This window comes from Lutjanus erythropterus, chromosome 11, assembly GCF_056507025.1.
Source record: "Lutjanus erythropterus isolate fLutEry1 chromosome 11, fLutEry1.hap2, whole genome shotgun sequence".
Taxonomy (NCBI): domain Eukaryota; kingdom Metazoa; phylum Chordata; class Actinopteri; order Lutjaniformes; family Lutjanidae; genus Lutjanus; species Lutjanus erythropterus.
In genome coordinates this window covers 10,158,090-10,173,549 of record NC_139327.1, presented here as the reverse complement: position 1 = coordinate 10,173,549, position 15,460 = coordinate 10,158,090, and the positions used below count along the sequence as shown (strand labels likewise).

The 15,460-nt window shown below is 38.5% G+C and overlaps 1 protein-coding gene across 24 annotated transcripts in view; it reads left to right on the top strand.

The window, feature by feature from the left end:
- Positions 1-15,460, top strand: part of dlg2 (discs, large homolog 2 (Drosophila)) — a 279,866-nt gene that overhangs the window by 244,118 nt on the left and 20,288 nt on the right. For all 24 annotated transcript variants that reach the window (XM_084730723.1, XM_084730746.1, XM_084730741.1 and 21 more), the window contains 2 exons: positions 6,989-7,145; positions 12,069-12,171. In XM_084730723.1, the coding sequence (XP_084586849.1) occupies positions 6,989-7,145; positions 12,069-12,171 (260 nt within the window). The remainder of the gene's footprint in view (positions 1-6,988; positions 7,146-12,068; positions 12,172-15,460) is intronic.

Here is a 15,460-nt window from a genome sequence, read left to right as displayed (position 1 = left end):
AGAAAGGTCAGTTGCAGAAAAATATATATTATATTATTTGATTTTAAATATTGATGCGTTAATGTGTATGTCATTTTAAAGAAACAGTTCACCCCAAAATCAAAAACACATATTTTTACACTGGCCTGTAGTGCAATTTATCCATTTATATTCTTTGGTGTGAGCTGCAAAATTTTAGAGATATCAGCCGTAGAGATGTCTGCTTTCTCTCCTTTATAATGTGCTCAAAGCACCACAAGCTCAGAGCCAGTATCTTTTTCTAAAAATCATGACCTGATTACTCAAGATAATCCACAGACCTTGTTGTGAGCAGTTTCATGTAGGAACTAATTTCTTTTTAGTGGACAAAAAAATTCTGCTAGACTCTAAAGTAGTTAGGTTAGATCCTGCTGCAGAAAGAAAGTAGTTCCTACATTAAACTGCTCACAACAAGGTCTGCTGATTATCTCAAATAACCAGGTTATGATTTTTGGAAAGACACATAGCTGTTGATTCTTTCAAATGTAGTTTTTGGTCCTTTCAGCACCTCAGGCCAGGTGCCATTTAGTCCTACTACACTGGAGAGAAGATAGACATCTCTACAACTGATATCTCTAAATTTTTGCAGCTCACACCAAAAAAAAATCTAGATGGATAAATAGCACTACAAGGGAAAAATATGTATTTTTGATTTTGCCATGAGCTGTCCCTTTAATTTACAGCTGCACCACTAATAGCAGCATTATTCATGTTTATTCATTGAATGAATCATAAAAAACTTTTTGACAAGTCTGCCTTTTTATTCTAAAAGCTTTTATTCTCTTCTTATTTTCATATTTTCTGTTTCAAGTGCATCTTGGCTCATTTAGGAAAAATGAAGTCCAAATATTTGCCCTACACAGCTGCACAGTCGATAGTATTGATCCTGTAATATCATCCTGTGCCTGGTTGCATAAACTACCGCAAGTTTCAAACTCAAGTTTGTCCTGTGTGAAAAATATTTCTCTAAGCTGAGAGGTTCATTGCATAAAGCCTCTTAGGATGTCATAATACAGCATCTGTGCATTTCTGTTACCATGGTTACACTTCACTCATGTTATCATCCTTTAATGTTACTTTCCTGCATCATTTTCAGTGTTAGCTAGCTTTTCCAAAATGGACAATAAAGAAAATACAAAAACAAAAAGAAAACCAAACAGGACAGAAGATGAAAATCATGGTCTCTTTAAAGAATATGGAACGAGCAAGCACATAATCCAAAATCACTTTAATCCAGCAGCCGTAACAAGTACACACATGCAAAAGATGTGGTACAGAGTAACTGACAAAGTCAATGTGAGGAATCTGCTGTGAAATGGACCATAGATGAGTCATGAAGAGATATGAAAACATTACCGTGACAGCAAGAAGTCAACAAAAACTGGTGAGTTTCAGTACACGATGTAGCTAACATCAGTATGAGACAGAGTTATGTTAACATTCGCTAACTAGTTGCAAAGTTGCCAGTGCAAACTGACAGTCAGTTTATTCTCCATAACAAGTTGCACATCTCTCATAGTGTCCACTGGGTTTTCACTGTCCTGAAAGATGTGTCTGGATGTCTCCTCCTCCTCTTCAGTCACCATAAATTTCAACCATTGTCTGATGTTCCACAAATTATTTCGCTTTTATAGGTCCTTTAAAATGGTTACTAAAGACCTTCAAGCAATGCATAAAGGAACAGATGAGATAAGAGGATAAGGAAAATTCAATTTGACACAGCAGCAGAAAAAGAAGCAGTGCAAGCAGAAACGTAGTAAGAAATAAAATAAGAATAAATAAGATCAAATAGAATAATATATACAATATCTGTGAATATACAATTTGCATTTACATGTGTAATGTATAATGTTAATGTTATTCAGACTGTTTATATGTATGTGCAATAGGTCAGTGAAATACACACCATGCTTAAATGGCTAAAGGCAAACATTTAAAAAATGAAAGTGTGCAGTCATACTAAGGAAATCCATTTGTTGATCTAATGTAACTCATTTTTATGTCTAAGGCATCCTTAGATGAAAATCTGAGGGCAGCCTTGGCCTAAGTGGTTTTATGCAACCTGGCACAGAGCCTGAAAAGTATTTTGTGCATTTAGAGCAGATGTTATTGTTCCCTCATGTCTGTTCTCTTCATTAACAAATTTTAATTGTCTATCAGTGTAATTTCTCTGACGCACCATTAGATCTGTAATGATGTGCTGGAGCAGCAATCATCAGATTTCAGGTGTTTTTCTTTAAATCATTTCTAAACATCAGAGGACAAAGGAGATGGTGTGCTGCCATCTCCTCAGAATGATGTTGGAGTGAGCAAGGATGTCCCGTTTGGAGACTAAAATCCCTCCATCCTCTCGTCTCTGTCTCGCTCCCCTGATTGGTGGCGCTGAGATTGTGAGGAGGAGGCATGAATTAGAGAAGCAGAGAGCGTGTTAGCCAAATGGGAAGCACCCAAGTGGAAACGGAGAGTCGTGGATTGATTCGGTCGTAAATGTGACACTGCAGAGGCTGCTGCATGCTGACCTTGCTTGTTGTAGTCACTTTGACTATAACAAGCTTTCAAGCTTGATCTTTAACCTCCTACCAGAGCCTGAACCTGACCACATACTGTGCTACCTCTCTGTCTTTGTACATGCACTCACTGAAATCTGTGTTTGATTTAGAATAACATAATGCTATTATCTATTTTATAACATATAACTTAAAGGGACAGTTCACCACAAAATCAAAAATACATATTTTTCCCCTGGTCCATAGTACTGTTCATCCATCTGGATAATTTTGGTGTGAGTTGCAGAGTTTTGGAGATATCAGCCCTAGAGATGTCTGCCTTCTCTCCAATATAATGGACCTAAACTTGACTTGTGGTGCTCAAAGCACCAAAACTTAGATCTGGAGAATTCAAAACTACCATTACCCAGTTACTGAAGGTGATCCACAGATATTGCTGTGAGTGAGTGAGTGAGTGCAGGTGAGTCTAGAAACTAGATGTAGATCTAGGAACTACTTTAGAATCTCATAAAACTACCTTTTTTCTAGTACAAAGTTTAGAATTTTTCAAATGTATTTTTTTTTTTGGTGCACCACAAGCTGAGTGCCATTTTTGTGCCATTATACGGAGAGAAGGCAGACATCTCAACAGCTGATATCTCAAAAACTCTGCACCTCACACCAAAACTATCTAGGCAAATAATAGCACCACAAGCCCGGGTAAAAATCTGTATTTTTTATTTTGTGGTGAACTGTCCCTTTGATACATAAGTTAGTGAATAAGTGCGTGTGTGCATGTTGCTGCCTGGCCTGCTATATCCAAACACATTTTATTGCTCTGCATGTGTGAATGACACAAAACACACTTCTTACTGTTTAACTTTACCCTTTAAACCGACTTTTCCTGGTTTTTGCTGTTACCATGGTAACGCAGTTCCCTCACAGATTCGTTTTAGTCTCCAGTGAATGGAGTAAAAATGAGTTATAAGTGCATCATTCCTATGAGCGATCCAATATACGGTGAATCACATCTCTGGGACTCTGGGCAACCAGAGGAGCACTGAGGGGCCGTGAAATAAGGAGCCAATATTGACAGCTTTAAGATTGAGTCATTTAGCAGCCGAGATGAGCTCTCGGCAAAGCCCACCTGAGCTTTAAATGAACTGTAGTGCTAAATTAAATAAGCAGCCACCTTAAAAAGGGCAGGAAGATCCATCTCTTAAGAAAGAGTGGTTGCTTTTCAACTTGGGTATATCACTATTCCTCTCCGATAATATTTTATTTAATCAATATGTGAAACAGATTGGATTTTTATGAACGCTCTGTTATAGATGTTCTTGAGAACTGGGACAAATCACGTCCTACCAAAAAAGACATTTAAATGATTAATACAGTATATTAATATATGAGTACTTTTCCCCAGATCTGTTAAAACCTGCAGGCACTTGGAGGAGCGTAGCTGCTAACTGCCAGAGCCGACATGGTGAAGGGTACAGAAGTAGACTGGAGGTCTGTGAGTTGTCAATGACGTCCAACCCACCCAATCATAAAGAATGCAGAGGTGATTCAAAAAAGTTGAAAATAAGAAAATCACTGAGGGGTCATGGACCACAGGGAATACTTGACTACAAATAACTGTTATAACAACAGCATAATGTCCATAGATATATTCCCCTGATAGAAAACACACATAAATAAATACACTTATTTATTACTTGTGGCGGCTATCAGAAGACATCTGGAATTGACAGCTTTCACAATCAACTTTACGTTTCTTTAACTTCGAAAGAGACATTTTAATAGCTTGTTGTTTGCTTAGCTAATGTGAGTTTCTGTGTGTGTGCAATATGAGACATGGCAGTTGCCGTGTAATCTTATTGCAGCTAATACAGCGCATAGGTCCTTTAAAAAGATCTAAAATACCATATTGGCTCAGATCACACAGTCTACGGTTTAACTCAGAGATATGTTGCTTGATTTAATGTATCATATCACACACATGCTTGCCTGAATTGAAGGCAGCCTCTTGGGAGCCAAAGAAATATTCCAAGGGGCCGCATCTGTTCCACAGGCTCCTGGTTGAACAGGCCTGTCATATGATGTGCAGATTGTAAAGCCCGAGAGGTGAATTTGTGATTTTGGGCTTAGAGAGTTCAGTTTTTGCAGGTTGTGATGTGCATGTTCGTGCACAACCTGCTTGTATTAGACAGAGTTGTCCTCATCATACACAATGGCTCTGCTAATACAATTCAAACTATAAAACAACTGCAAAGAATATTTTTGCACTTTGGTGTACTCAAACTATTTCTTACAAACACAACACTTTGCTTGCAAACCAAACCAGTTTAATAAGACATTAATTTCAGTTCACTTGTACAAATCCAGCCAAAGATTCATTATCCAGTTTGAACCGGATTCTAACTCTGCACCTTAGATGTACAACCCAGTTCCAAAAGAGTTGGAACTTTGTGTAAAACTCTGGATTCTCTGATATTATGGATTGTTGGTGGTGAAATCCTTAAATTCCTGCAGATGTTGTTCTTAAACTGTTGGACTATTTGCCCATGAAGTGGTGAACCTCACCCCATCCATGCTTGTGAACAATTGAACCTTTCAAAATGCCCTGTTTATACCCAACCATGACACAGTCACCAGTCACTAGTTAACCTGTTTACCTGTGGAATGTTCCAAACAGGTGCTTTTGAGCATTCCACAACTTTTCTTGCTTCGGTTTGAGCATTAAATTTCTTTGTACCGTGTTCAGTTGAATACAAGTTGAAAATGATTCATTCTGTATTTATGAACACAACGTCCCAATTTTTTTTTTTTTTTAATTTGGGTTGTACATCTGGGCTGCATACATTAGGTGTCTTGGCAGATGAGCAGCAGAGATATTGTTCTGAATTAAGTATCAGGAACAAAATGAAGTTGAAACACCAAAGTTAACTGTTGTTTTGCAAATGCAGGTAACTTATTGTAACCTATTATTCATGCTTATAATGTTCCATGATTAATCATGCGTTTACTGTAGGGGGTTGATTAGGTGTCAGCTATAATAACACGGAAACAACAAACCAGCAAATGCCTGTTCTCCAGTGAATGATCATAGACTATGAGAGGGTTTATTCACATTGTGCTACGTGTAGGTATGATATGCACGTGACAAAGAAACAATTCTGTCCACATTCTGCTCTTTGCATGAATGATTTCCTTTATCTGCCCCTCAGCAGCTCTCAACAAACTCTGCTTACTCTATTTATAACTGAGACAAAATGTCAATTCATTCTGTAGGGCATCAAAACTGCACTGCAGCGTGATCAGTAGATGTTTTTGTCATGAAATGTGCAGGTTTGCTAAGATGGTTGAAAATGGCAGAGGGAAATTGGATCAGGTTATCTGTGCTCCATTAGAAATGCCTGAATCAGCCTGTTGTAGTGGATGAGTTTATTCCGCCTGTTTTCTATGTTAGAATTTATAGAGAGGGTGCTGTCACTAACTAGATGATGTGTTACAGTTAAGCACAAAACACTGTGTGTTTGTACAGAACGCTGGCTTGTTTTATAAAGTTTCTGTTAACACAGGAACCTCTGATGTTTCTTTGCTGTTTTTTTTGACAGTGAAACATCATGTGGAGTTTTTTGTGGAGGGGAAGTTGACTGTAAAAAAAAATGCTGCAAAGTAGGGACATTATTGAACAAAGCTTGAGAACAACTGGCATAAGGTGCTTTGCATCTTCATGCTCATGTAGTTAATGCATCCGCCAGCAGATGGCAGTATGCTGCTGACATTCACGGTGACATTGGTGTGCCTGGTTGTCCACTGGAGGGTTCATGTGTGGCTGCTTTCAGTTATGTCAGATGTAACTTGATAATAAATATAGTGAGCAGAGAATAAAATGGAAACTGCAAAGTAGTCTGATTTCAGTATTTAGGTTTTTATTAGTATTAGTTCTGTTTGACACTGTGGATGAATGATCACTGTCATCATGTGGGAGGTTTCACTCTTTCTGTGGTCTCTCCATGAACATGTAGGTACTAATGCAGCTAATTAATATATTCATAAAGGATGCCGGGATGCAAATTTTCATAAAATGAGTCTCTATGACCTCAAGTATGTCTCTATTTAAGTCTGTACCCTAAAAATGTTACAACAACCCTACAGGGAGCAGGTATCCTTAACTATATGTTTGCACACATCTCATGCATGTATCCTGGTGTGTGTGAGAGAGACAGAGAAAGAAAGCATGTGACGAGCTTCCTTTTCCGTCAGACCTGAATTGGGGACAGTGATCCTAAGTAGAGCACCATCCCCCTGTGGAGCTCCAGCAGTCTTTGAGCTCCGTAGCCCGAGCAGAGCATCGCTGAGGCTCTTGTCGACGCACCGCGCAATTGTTGTCCACTTCTCCGTCCTCTGTCGACCGACCTGAAGATGCTGAAACCAAGCGACTCCCCCGAGCTCATGTACTATCTCAACTGTCTGTACAGGGAACCCAGGAAGGTGGTGCTCCACAAAGGCTCCACGGGCCTGGGCTTCAACATCGTGGGCGGCGAGGACGGCGAGGGCATCTTCGTCTCCTTCATCCTGGCGGGAGGGCCTGCTGACCTGAGCGGGGAGCTGAGGCGAGGTGACCAGATCTTATCGGTGAGTGAGCCTGACTTTAGACATGTAAGAGACACATTATGTTGGAACATTTTCAAAAGTAAGTGAGATTATAAATTGTGTTTTGTCTCATGAGTATAACAGCCTTAAATAAGTAAATGCAAACTCCTTACATACAAATGTTAACAATCTGCTTACCTGTTACATGATCTTTCTATCAGAAGTGATAAACTGATAGAACAAAGGCTGGGTCTCTACTTTTGAAATGTTCTGCTCTGGCTGTGTGTTCCAGCATATTAATAGAGAGTGTAATAGTCCCACTGGCCTAGATTCATTTTCAGGGCCAAACATGGACAACCTTCCTGCAGCATTTCTCCAGTATTACTACTGAGAGCTGTGGTGTGTCAGTGGTAGTTACTAGAAATTTATTAAAACGCTTCTCGGCTTCAGAGGTTGCATCATATTCCTGCGGTTCCCATTCAGAGTCTTTTGACATTGTGTCCTTTATAGGGCTGGCTATTTTTTAAAAAAAAATGTGACACCAGTGCCAATATCATTACCCTTAAAGGGATAGTTTTTTAGTCAATTTAGTCATTCTCTCCTTACCCTCATGCAGATTGGAGGTCAGGCTGGAGTTTCACAGGAAAACAGTGTTGCAGAATCTCTCAAACAATGTCAGTGATTGATGACCAGTTTTCAAATGTACAAAAAAACAACAGAAAAAACATAAAATACCTCTATTCTGCTTGTTTTGTGTAATCCAAGCCTCCCAGAACATTCCGTTCGCTGCATGCCGTGCACCATCAGAAGGTTTAGGCTAAAAAAATGTTGTAAATGACATCTTTCAAGTCAGCTTGGCTTGTCAGGTTTTAGTAGAGTTGAATTACACCAGATGAGCGGTATGGAGACATTTTACATTTTTCTGTTTGAAAACTGGTCACCATTCACTTCAATTGTTTGCGAGATTCTGCAACGTTGTTTTGCTGTGAAACTCCAGGACTGTTTTGTCAAAATGCTTTGCAACTACACGTCACATTCACCCATACATTCACAAACAAAGAGCACCGCCGTCTGGGGCAGTTTGGGGTTCTGTGTCTTTGGCATGCAGACCAGAGGAGCCAGGGAATGAACCAGTGTACGAACCGCTCCGCCCTGAGCCACAGCTACCTCCTGGTCCCTGGACCCCCCATTCTGTTATCTCTTGGATTCATCATGTGACACTGTATGACCCATTGAGTTAGAAAAATAACTGGTTGGAATTACAGTTGACCTCTACTGGTGGTTACTTACATTACAGCTAAGAGTCACCTAAGATGTGACATAATTCCACATGATTAGGTAATTTATCAATTAGTCAATCAACAGAAAATGAATCAGTCTATCAACTTTGATAACAATTAATGCTTTAAGTAATGTAAAACCTGGACAAAACAATCCATTTTAGCACTTCACCTTGATCTCTAAAAATTGTGACAAGAATTTTCACTATTTTCTGACAATTTAATTGAAAAATTTATCAATGAATAATCAGTGGTGAAAAAAACAGCAGCCATAAATCAAGTGACATTTATTTTGGAATCTTCTCACTAAGATTCAGACTAATGGCCAAACTGGTAGTCCTCCAGTCTATATGGGTGAGATGTTTCAATATACAGAAGTTATAACAGCTTTAAATAATAGTTACCCTTGTAGATATTGCTTCTACTGTTTGTAGATTTTTGTTGTTAGTGTTATTGTCTATTCTCTATTTTTGATTTATGCTGTTTTTAACCAACATTACTTGCCTTAATCTTTATTTATATTCTTAATACTGTTTGTTGTTATGCACCTACATGCCACAGCTAATTGTACAGAAAATGAAAACTTACTTTGCAATAAAAAATGAGTGTGTATTTGCCGTGGAGTGAAAAAAAGATGTTGCTTATCACTTAAACAGTAAAGAGCTGATGCAGAGTTTCCTGCACACAGATTCAAACCACCAAAGAATAATCAGAAGAGCATCTGCATGAAATGATACTGTGTCTCTGCAATGTTAACTAACCAAAGACACAGTATTCTGAATGAAATGTGTGATAAAGTCCTGACCACAGACAACAAGAATGTAGTTAAAGTCCTCACCATTTTGACCTTGAAATGTGTTTTCACACTCATTTGATTTCCTCTGAGGAAATCCCATGTTTGACGTTATCATACCTGAGCTCTGTACCTCAGTGTGGTCATTCAGATTGTATAAAACAGTGTAAAATGTAGAATGATGTTTGACCTTATCTGTGCAGTTTCTCATCATGTAAAATAATATTAAGATGCATGAAGTGTTATGACCTAGTTTGTTCATTCCATCATTTAAAAATCCAGGTGAAATCAGTTTGAAGAAAGCTGAAAAAATGCAAACTCGCACAACTACATTTCCCTGGTCATTATTGCCCAGTGTGGGCAATAACAGTTTTATGTTTTCACACTGTAGAATAGTAATTACTTGACTTAGTCTGCATCTACTTCTATGAAAGCAGTGGTTTATAATCTTAGGTTTAAAGGGGTAGTTCAGATTATTATTACATCGATACCCTCAGTTTGGAGAAGCAGCAAAAGTACCAGTATTGGAAGCTAAGCAATGTACTGCCCAGAAAATCTAAATCGATTGAAGTGTATAGTCTATTTAGGATCATTTCACTGCCTTACTTTTTTGTCAGACAGCCTTTTATGAAAGAAAACCAATATTATATGAGTCAAATATCACTCTCTGCAAAGCCACCAAACTCCTTCTACAAGAATGGTGGTTTTATCTAGCAGAAGACCGGTATTGCTGGTCTGCTGCTGCTGCAGTCATTTAGTTTGTTTGTGTTGCTTTAGGACTCTGTGAATCCAAGCTTACCTTTTAAAGCACCAAAGTCACACAACAACACAAACAAACTAACAGATTGAGGCAGAGGCAGACCAGCAACTCCCGTCTTCTGCAAAGTAAAATTACTGTTTTTGCCGAAGGAGTCTGGTGTCTTTGGAGTGAGATTTGTCTTATGCAACAGTGGTTTCTTGTCGCACACTTAAATTTAAACTGTTGCACACAACTGACACAGCAGTGTGTTGCTTCACTTCCTACGGTGGTTCTCTGCTGCTTCTCTAAACTGAGGGCGTGTCAACCACCATCTACTGTAGGTAATACACTGACTGTGGATCAGCACCTCATTCAACCCCACTTCAAGTAATCTGAACTATCCACTTAAAAACACACATATAATAAGATTTAATGATGACTTACGGAGATGATGAACAGACTACACAGTAGTGGTCTTAGTGTCAGTAGCTGGAGAAAGTGATTGTTCTGCCTCATTATAGTTAATTGTAACAGTTTGCCTCCCACACTAATAGCACACTGTGCAGCAGATTACACTGTGTCATTTCATTGTAGTGTTGCTGTATTGTATAGCCTGCAGGTTGTTAAATCAACATGGCACTGTCTGCCTGTTAATTTGCGTCCAATCAGCACGTCACTCTGCCTTGATGAAAGCAGGCAGTTAATATTCCAACAGTGGCCTGGTTTTCAAATCTAACAATAACTTCCCCTCTCTGTCCCCACATATTTGACCATGCAATCCTCTGTCTCTACACACACACACACCTATATATGTCTACTGTGGCTTTTTTTATACTCGCACCTGAGGCTCTTTGGTCTGTTGCCACGGCCACAGTTGGCCCGAGACAGAAGGACGGCACACAAACTGTGAACGGAGGAGACGTGTGTCCGAGATAAAAGTGTAAAACTGTGTTAATCCTCTTGAGTAAAGCTACACAGAAACAGAGCCATCCTTGGATTTCCCTCTTTAAGAAGATTGTATTAAATGGAGCCCAGCCCTCTTCACATCATGTGAAAGTTGATCTAGGTCCTCATTAATGAAATGGACTTGGGATCAAATTTGATCTTAAGCCTTAAGTAAAAAACCAAGTATACATGGAAATGATCTTATCTCTAAGCAAAGTCTCAACTTGACTTAAGCCATTTTCTTCTGCTTATGTCGGAGTATTGGACCCTGCAGTGAGCGCTGCATTAACTTTATGAACAGTGTGATAAGAATAATCAAATAAAGGTGTGAGGAATTAATAGTGACGCACTCCTAAACTCCATGTTTGTCTTTGTCACCTTACTGTTTAGTCCACTGAATAATGCATTTTTCCAGGCTTCAATCTCCTACACCGTCACTGTGATCTCATCTTCCAAGAAAGCTGAGACAACTCATATTTTCAAGGCATCTGTCTTCACTAAAAATAAACTCAAAAAAGTTTCGCTGACCTATAATCTTTTATTGATTTAATTTACTTTCTGTTTTAGATAAACTTCGAATCTGTATTTCAAAAGTCAGATTTATCATTATTTTAGTGTGTTAAAATCAAATGATTGCAATTGAATGTTTTTTTTTGCCAAAACTCAAAGATTCATGTTTATCTAAGAACAAATGTTAATTATGTCAACCAAAGATTATAGGTTGGAAAAACTTTTTTTAAGTTTATTTCAAAATTTAAGAGTTTGAGTTTGATACAAAATTCAAATATTTTGTGAAGACAGCTGCCTTGAAATTATGATTTTTCTAAACTTTCTGTTGTACAAGGTTCCTGAAGAAACCCTCATTTGTGCTGCATTATAAAAGGGAAAGTTGTAAGGCAGCTGCTGTCACGAAGTTGAAATTTATAAATATTTCATGCTTAAGTTTTCTTCTGTAAAATTTTCTTCTCAGAACCAACACAAGCAAAGTTTTTAATTCTCAGTATCTTTTATAAATCAAACTGTCAGAAGCACACTGTCAGAAATAATCTTAAGACTAAGTTCAAGTACAACGCTAAGGCATTTTTATAAATGAGGCTCCTGGTGTGAAATGAAAGTTCATTTGTGTTGCAAGTCATTGTGCCAGTGTGTCCAGTAAAAGATAAATTCCATTAAAACGATTCAGTGAATGTTCCTTGTTGTTGAAACAGGTAAATGGCATTGACCTGCGAGGAGCGACACATGAACAAGCAGCAGCAGCGCTGAAAGGAGCTGGACAGGTGGTCACCATCATCGCCCAGTACAGACCTGAAGGTGAGTCAGCACAAACCAGTTGCTGTGAAAACACACAATCATCCTGCTACGCAGCACACACACACAGAGCACTGTGCTGGGCAGGTCTCCTCTTCCCGCTAAGTGGCTGGACTCTAATCAGGCCACCTTATGGTTCACTGCTAACTTTATTCACACATCAGTACCAAACACTTCAGAGGCTGGAGGAAGTCACCAATGTGCAAATCACAAGAAAGTCTTAACCTTAAAGTCTCAAGAAAGTCCCACATTTAAATCTTTTAAAGACAGTGGTCATGAAAAGATGAGTTTTATTTTCAACATTAACTAAAATTGGTTTCACCTTACATCACACAAGTTGAAATTGTGTGGCAATCAATAACAAGCCTCCTTAAATAATAACAATAGAGAGGGTGGCTCTGAAATTATAATACAGCTGTAAAAGACTGTGAAGTAAAAACAGAAGTATGAAACAAAAAAATCTGACTACTTTTCCTTGGCCTGTCAACATATTTGTCTAACGTTCTTCCCTGTCATTTAACCATAATATTTGAATACAATTTTTTTCCAACTGTTGGTGCGTTGAACAACACAAGCCGAGTGCCATTTAGTTCCATTATACTGTAGAGATGACAGACATCTCTAGAGCCAACATCTCCACAATTCTACAGCTCACACCAAAACTGTCTAGGTGGATAAATAGCACTACAGAGCAGAGGGGAAAATATGTACTTTTGATTTTTGGGTGAACTGTTCCTTCTAAGTCTCCTTAAGTCAAGTCATGTGACTCAAGTCGCACACCTCTGCTTTCAAGTTCTGCTGAACAGATCTTTTCACAGATGGTAAATAAAGAATTAAGAACTGGAAGCAAAAAATGATAGAGATCAAAATGACCACAGCCGATACACAGTATCGTGGACAACAGATAAATAATACAAGAGCCTACAAGAATATTGTGACGCACTGTCCCTTTAGGATTGTTATCCTCATAAACTTGGAGGAAAACCATCCTTCTTATGGATTCCATGTTTAAAATCTTTTCATTAACTTAAATGTTAAATATTGAAATAAGAGGCAGTGTTAATTGACCTGTCAGGCAGCTCTGCCACCATCACCATCCACCAATTTGAGGGGATTTATGTAGCATGAGAAACTCTGTTTCAGGGTCTCAACTCAGAGAAAGACAGGTTTGTTTGCTAGCCTAATGACTGCAAAAATGTACTGCTTAAACATACTACACCAAGTTTTTAACTTGTTCTGAAACAGTCTATATGACATACAAACAAGACCATCTGCAAGACAATTGGCTGTTTCTATAATGTCGTTCTTAATGGCTGCCACTTTGTCAGATTCTTTTCTAGGCAAAGTTACAGTAAGTAGTACGTTAACCAAAGTGAAGGAGCTTTTTATTTGTCTAACTTTATTTTAGACATTATATTTTGTGGTTATGTCGGTGGAAACACTACCACTTTTGCAGGGTTCTCCAAAATCTCCCAAATCCACAAAATATGAAAGTTCCCAAGGTTTCTTTTGTCCCTTAATCACGTCACACATGACTACAAGCACTGAATGGACTTGTATACATTTCTCTTATGCGATGTGAGTTAAAGGACCAGTGTGTAGGGTTTGGTGGGATCTAGTGGCGAGGTTGTAGATTGCAACTAAATGCATGCCCCTTACCTCGCCCTCCCCTTCCAAGTGTGTAGGAGAAACTACAGTGGCCATGAAACTTGTAGAAAACACAAAAGCCCTCTCTGGAGGCAGTGTTTGGTTTGTCCATTTTGGGCTACTGTAGAAACATGGTGGTTCAACATGGCTTTGTGGAAGAGGACCCACTCCCTCTGTAGATATAAAGGGCTCATTGTATGGTAACAAAAACACAGCAATTCTTATTTTCTGAGGCTAGTTTTTAAACGCTTTAAACTAGATCAGAATTATCCAGATAGGATTAATTGATTAGTAGTAGTTGTAGTAGTAGTAGTAGCAGCAGTATTACAGCACTTTTCATAAACTCAAAGTGCTAACAATATATCCCCAGAAAATTCTGAATTTCTGGTCTCTGTGTGCTAATGCAGATAAGTGAATATGAAAAAAATCTAGATTCTGTCATTTACATTTGAAAAAACAGGAAAAAACCTACCTACCATATCTGGGATATTAAATGACACAAAATGTATAATTGTGATCTTGATCTTGATTAAAGGAACCCCAGGTGTTTGTACACTAATAAAAACATATGAATATTATATTCCATTTCTGCCACATTCTGCCAGTAAATCCTTGTAAATCTCACAGAAATCCTACACACTGGATCTTTAAGGTAACACTTTAACTGAACTACTTCTGTTAGATTTCACTTTCAGAGCTCCATGAGCCTCAGTGAAAGTGTCCATCAGCTCTTTTTGTTTTTCACAGTCTTCTTTAGAGTTAGTCTTTCTTTACTCTCTTTAAATAGTGTAGTTATGTGTCATACATTAAAAACTGGCTTTGCTGGAACTAGTCTATGGTCTTTTAAAAGGCCAAGAAATGATTTTAAGTTTTCTTACTGACAGAAAGTTGTAAGGTTATAATGATATCATCTTATCTGATCAACAACATTCTGTTTGTTTTAAACTGGTTTGTGGTTTCTTTGTCCTGTAGCATCAGCATGTAATTTGTAATATGCCATGCAGGGCATGTTGATGCTAATTCAGATCTACCAAAGACGGTCTGCCAACCTTCCGTAAGTTAACATATATTGGATCGGACAGCTTTGACTGGTGACATGCCTCCTCTGATTAAGGTCAGCAGCAGTACTATCTACTCGAGGGCTGCAGAGACAGTGACTCACGGTCAGAGACCTCTCAATGTCTCAGAGGTGCCAAACTCAAAAACTGTCCAGACCCTTATAGCGAGAGCTGTGGTGGGCGTTTGCTTCAAAACTATTGATTTTTTTCTCATATCTAAAACATTCAAGTCAAAAGCTTTATATTTTATGTCAAAGTTTATTTTTACATCTCTTGATTTCTGCTGAGAACATCAGTCAGACCTCAGCCAAGACTGTTGGCAACAACCGCCACAAGAGACTGGTCTTGTGTTAGATTGCTTTTGCTGCTCAAACATGACCTATTTTTTAAAATGTTGAGAGCTGATGCAGATTTTATAATCCAGAAGCTCAGGCTGACTTTGCTCCATCTCACAGGAGACACCTCAGTACTGTGGCAACGATCAGGAGAGAACATATGTGACTTGACATCAAGTTTAATCTGAAGCCCTTAAGTTTCCAACTGGCCTGCTTTGTGTTCACAACAGCAAACATCAAAAAAGTTCAGAA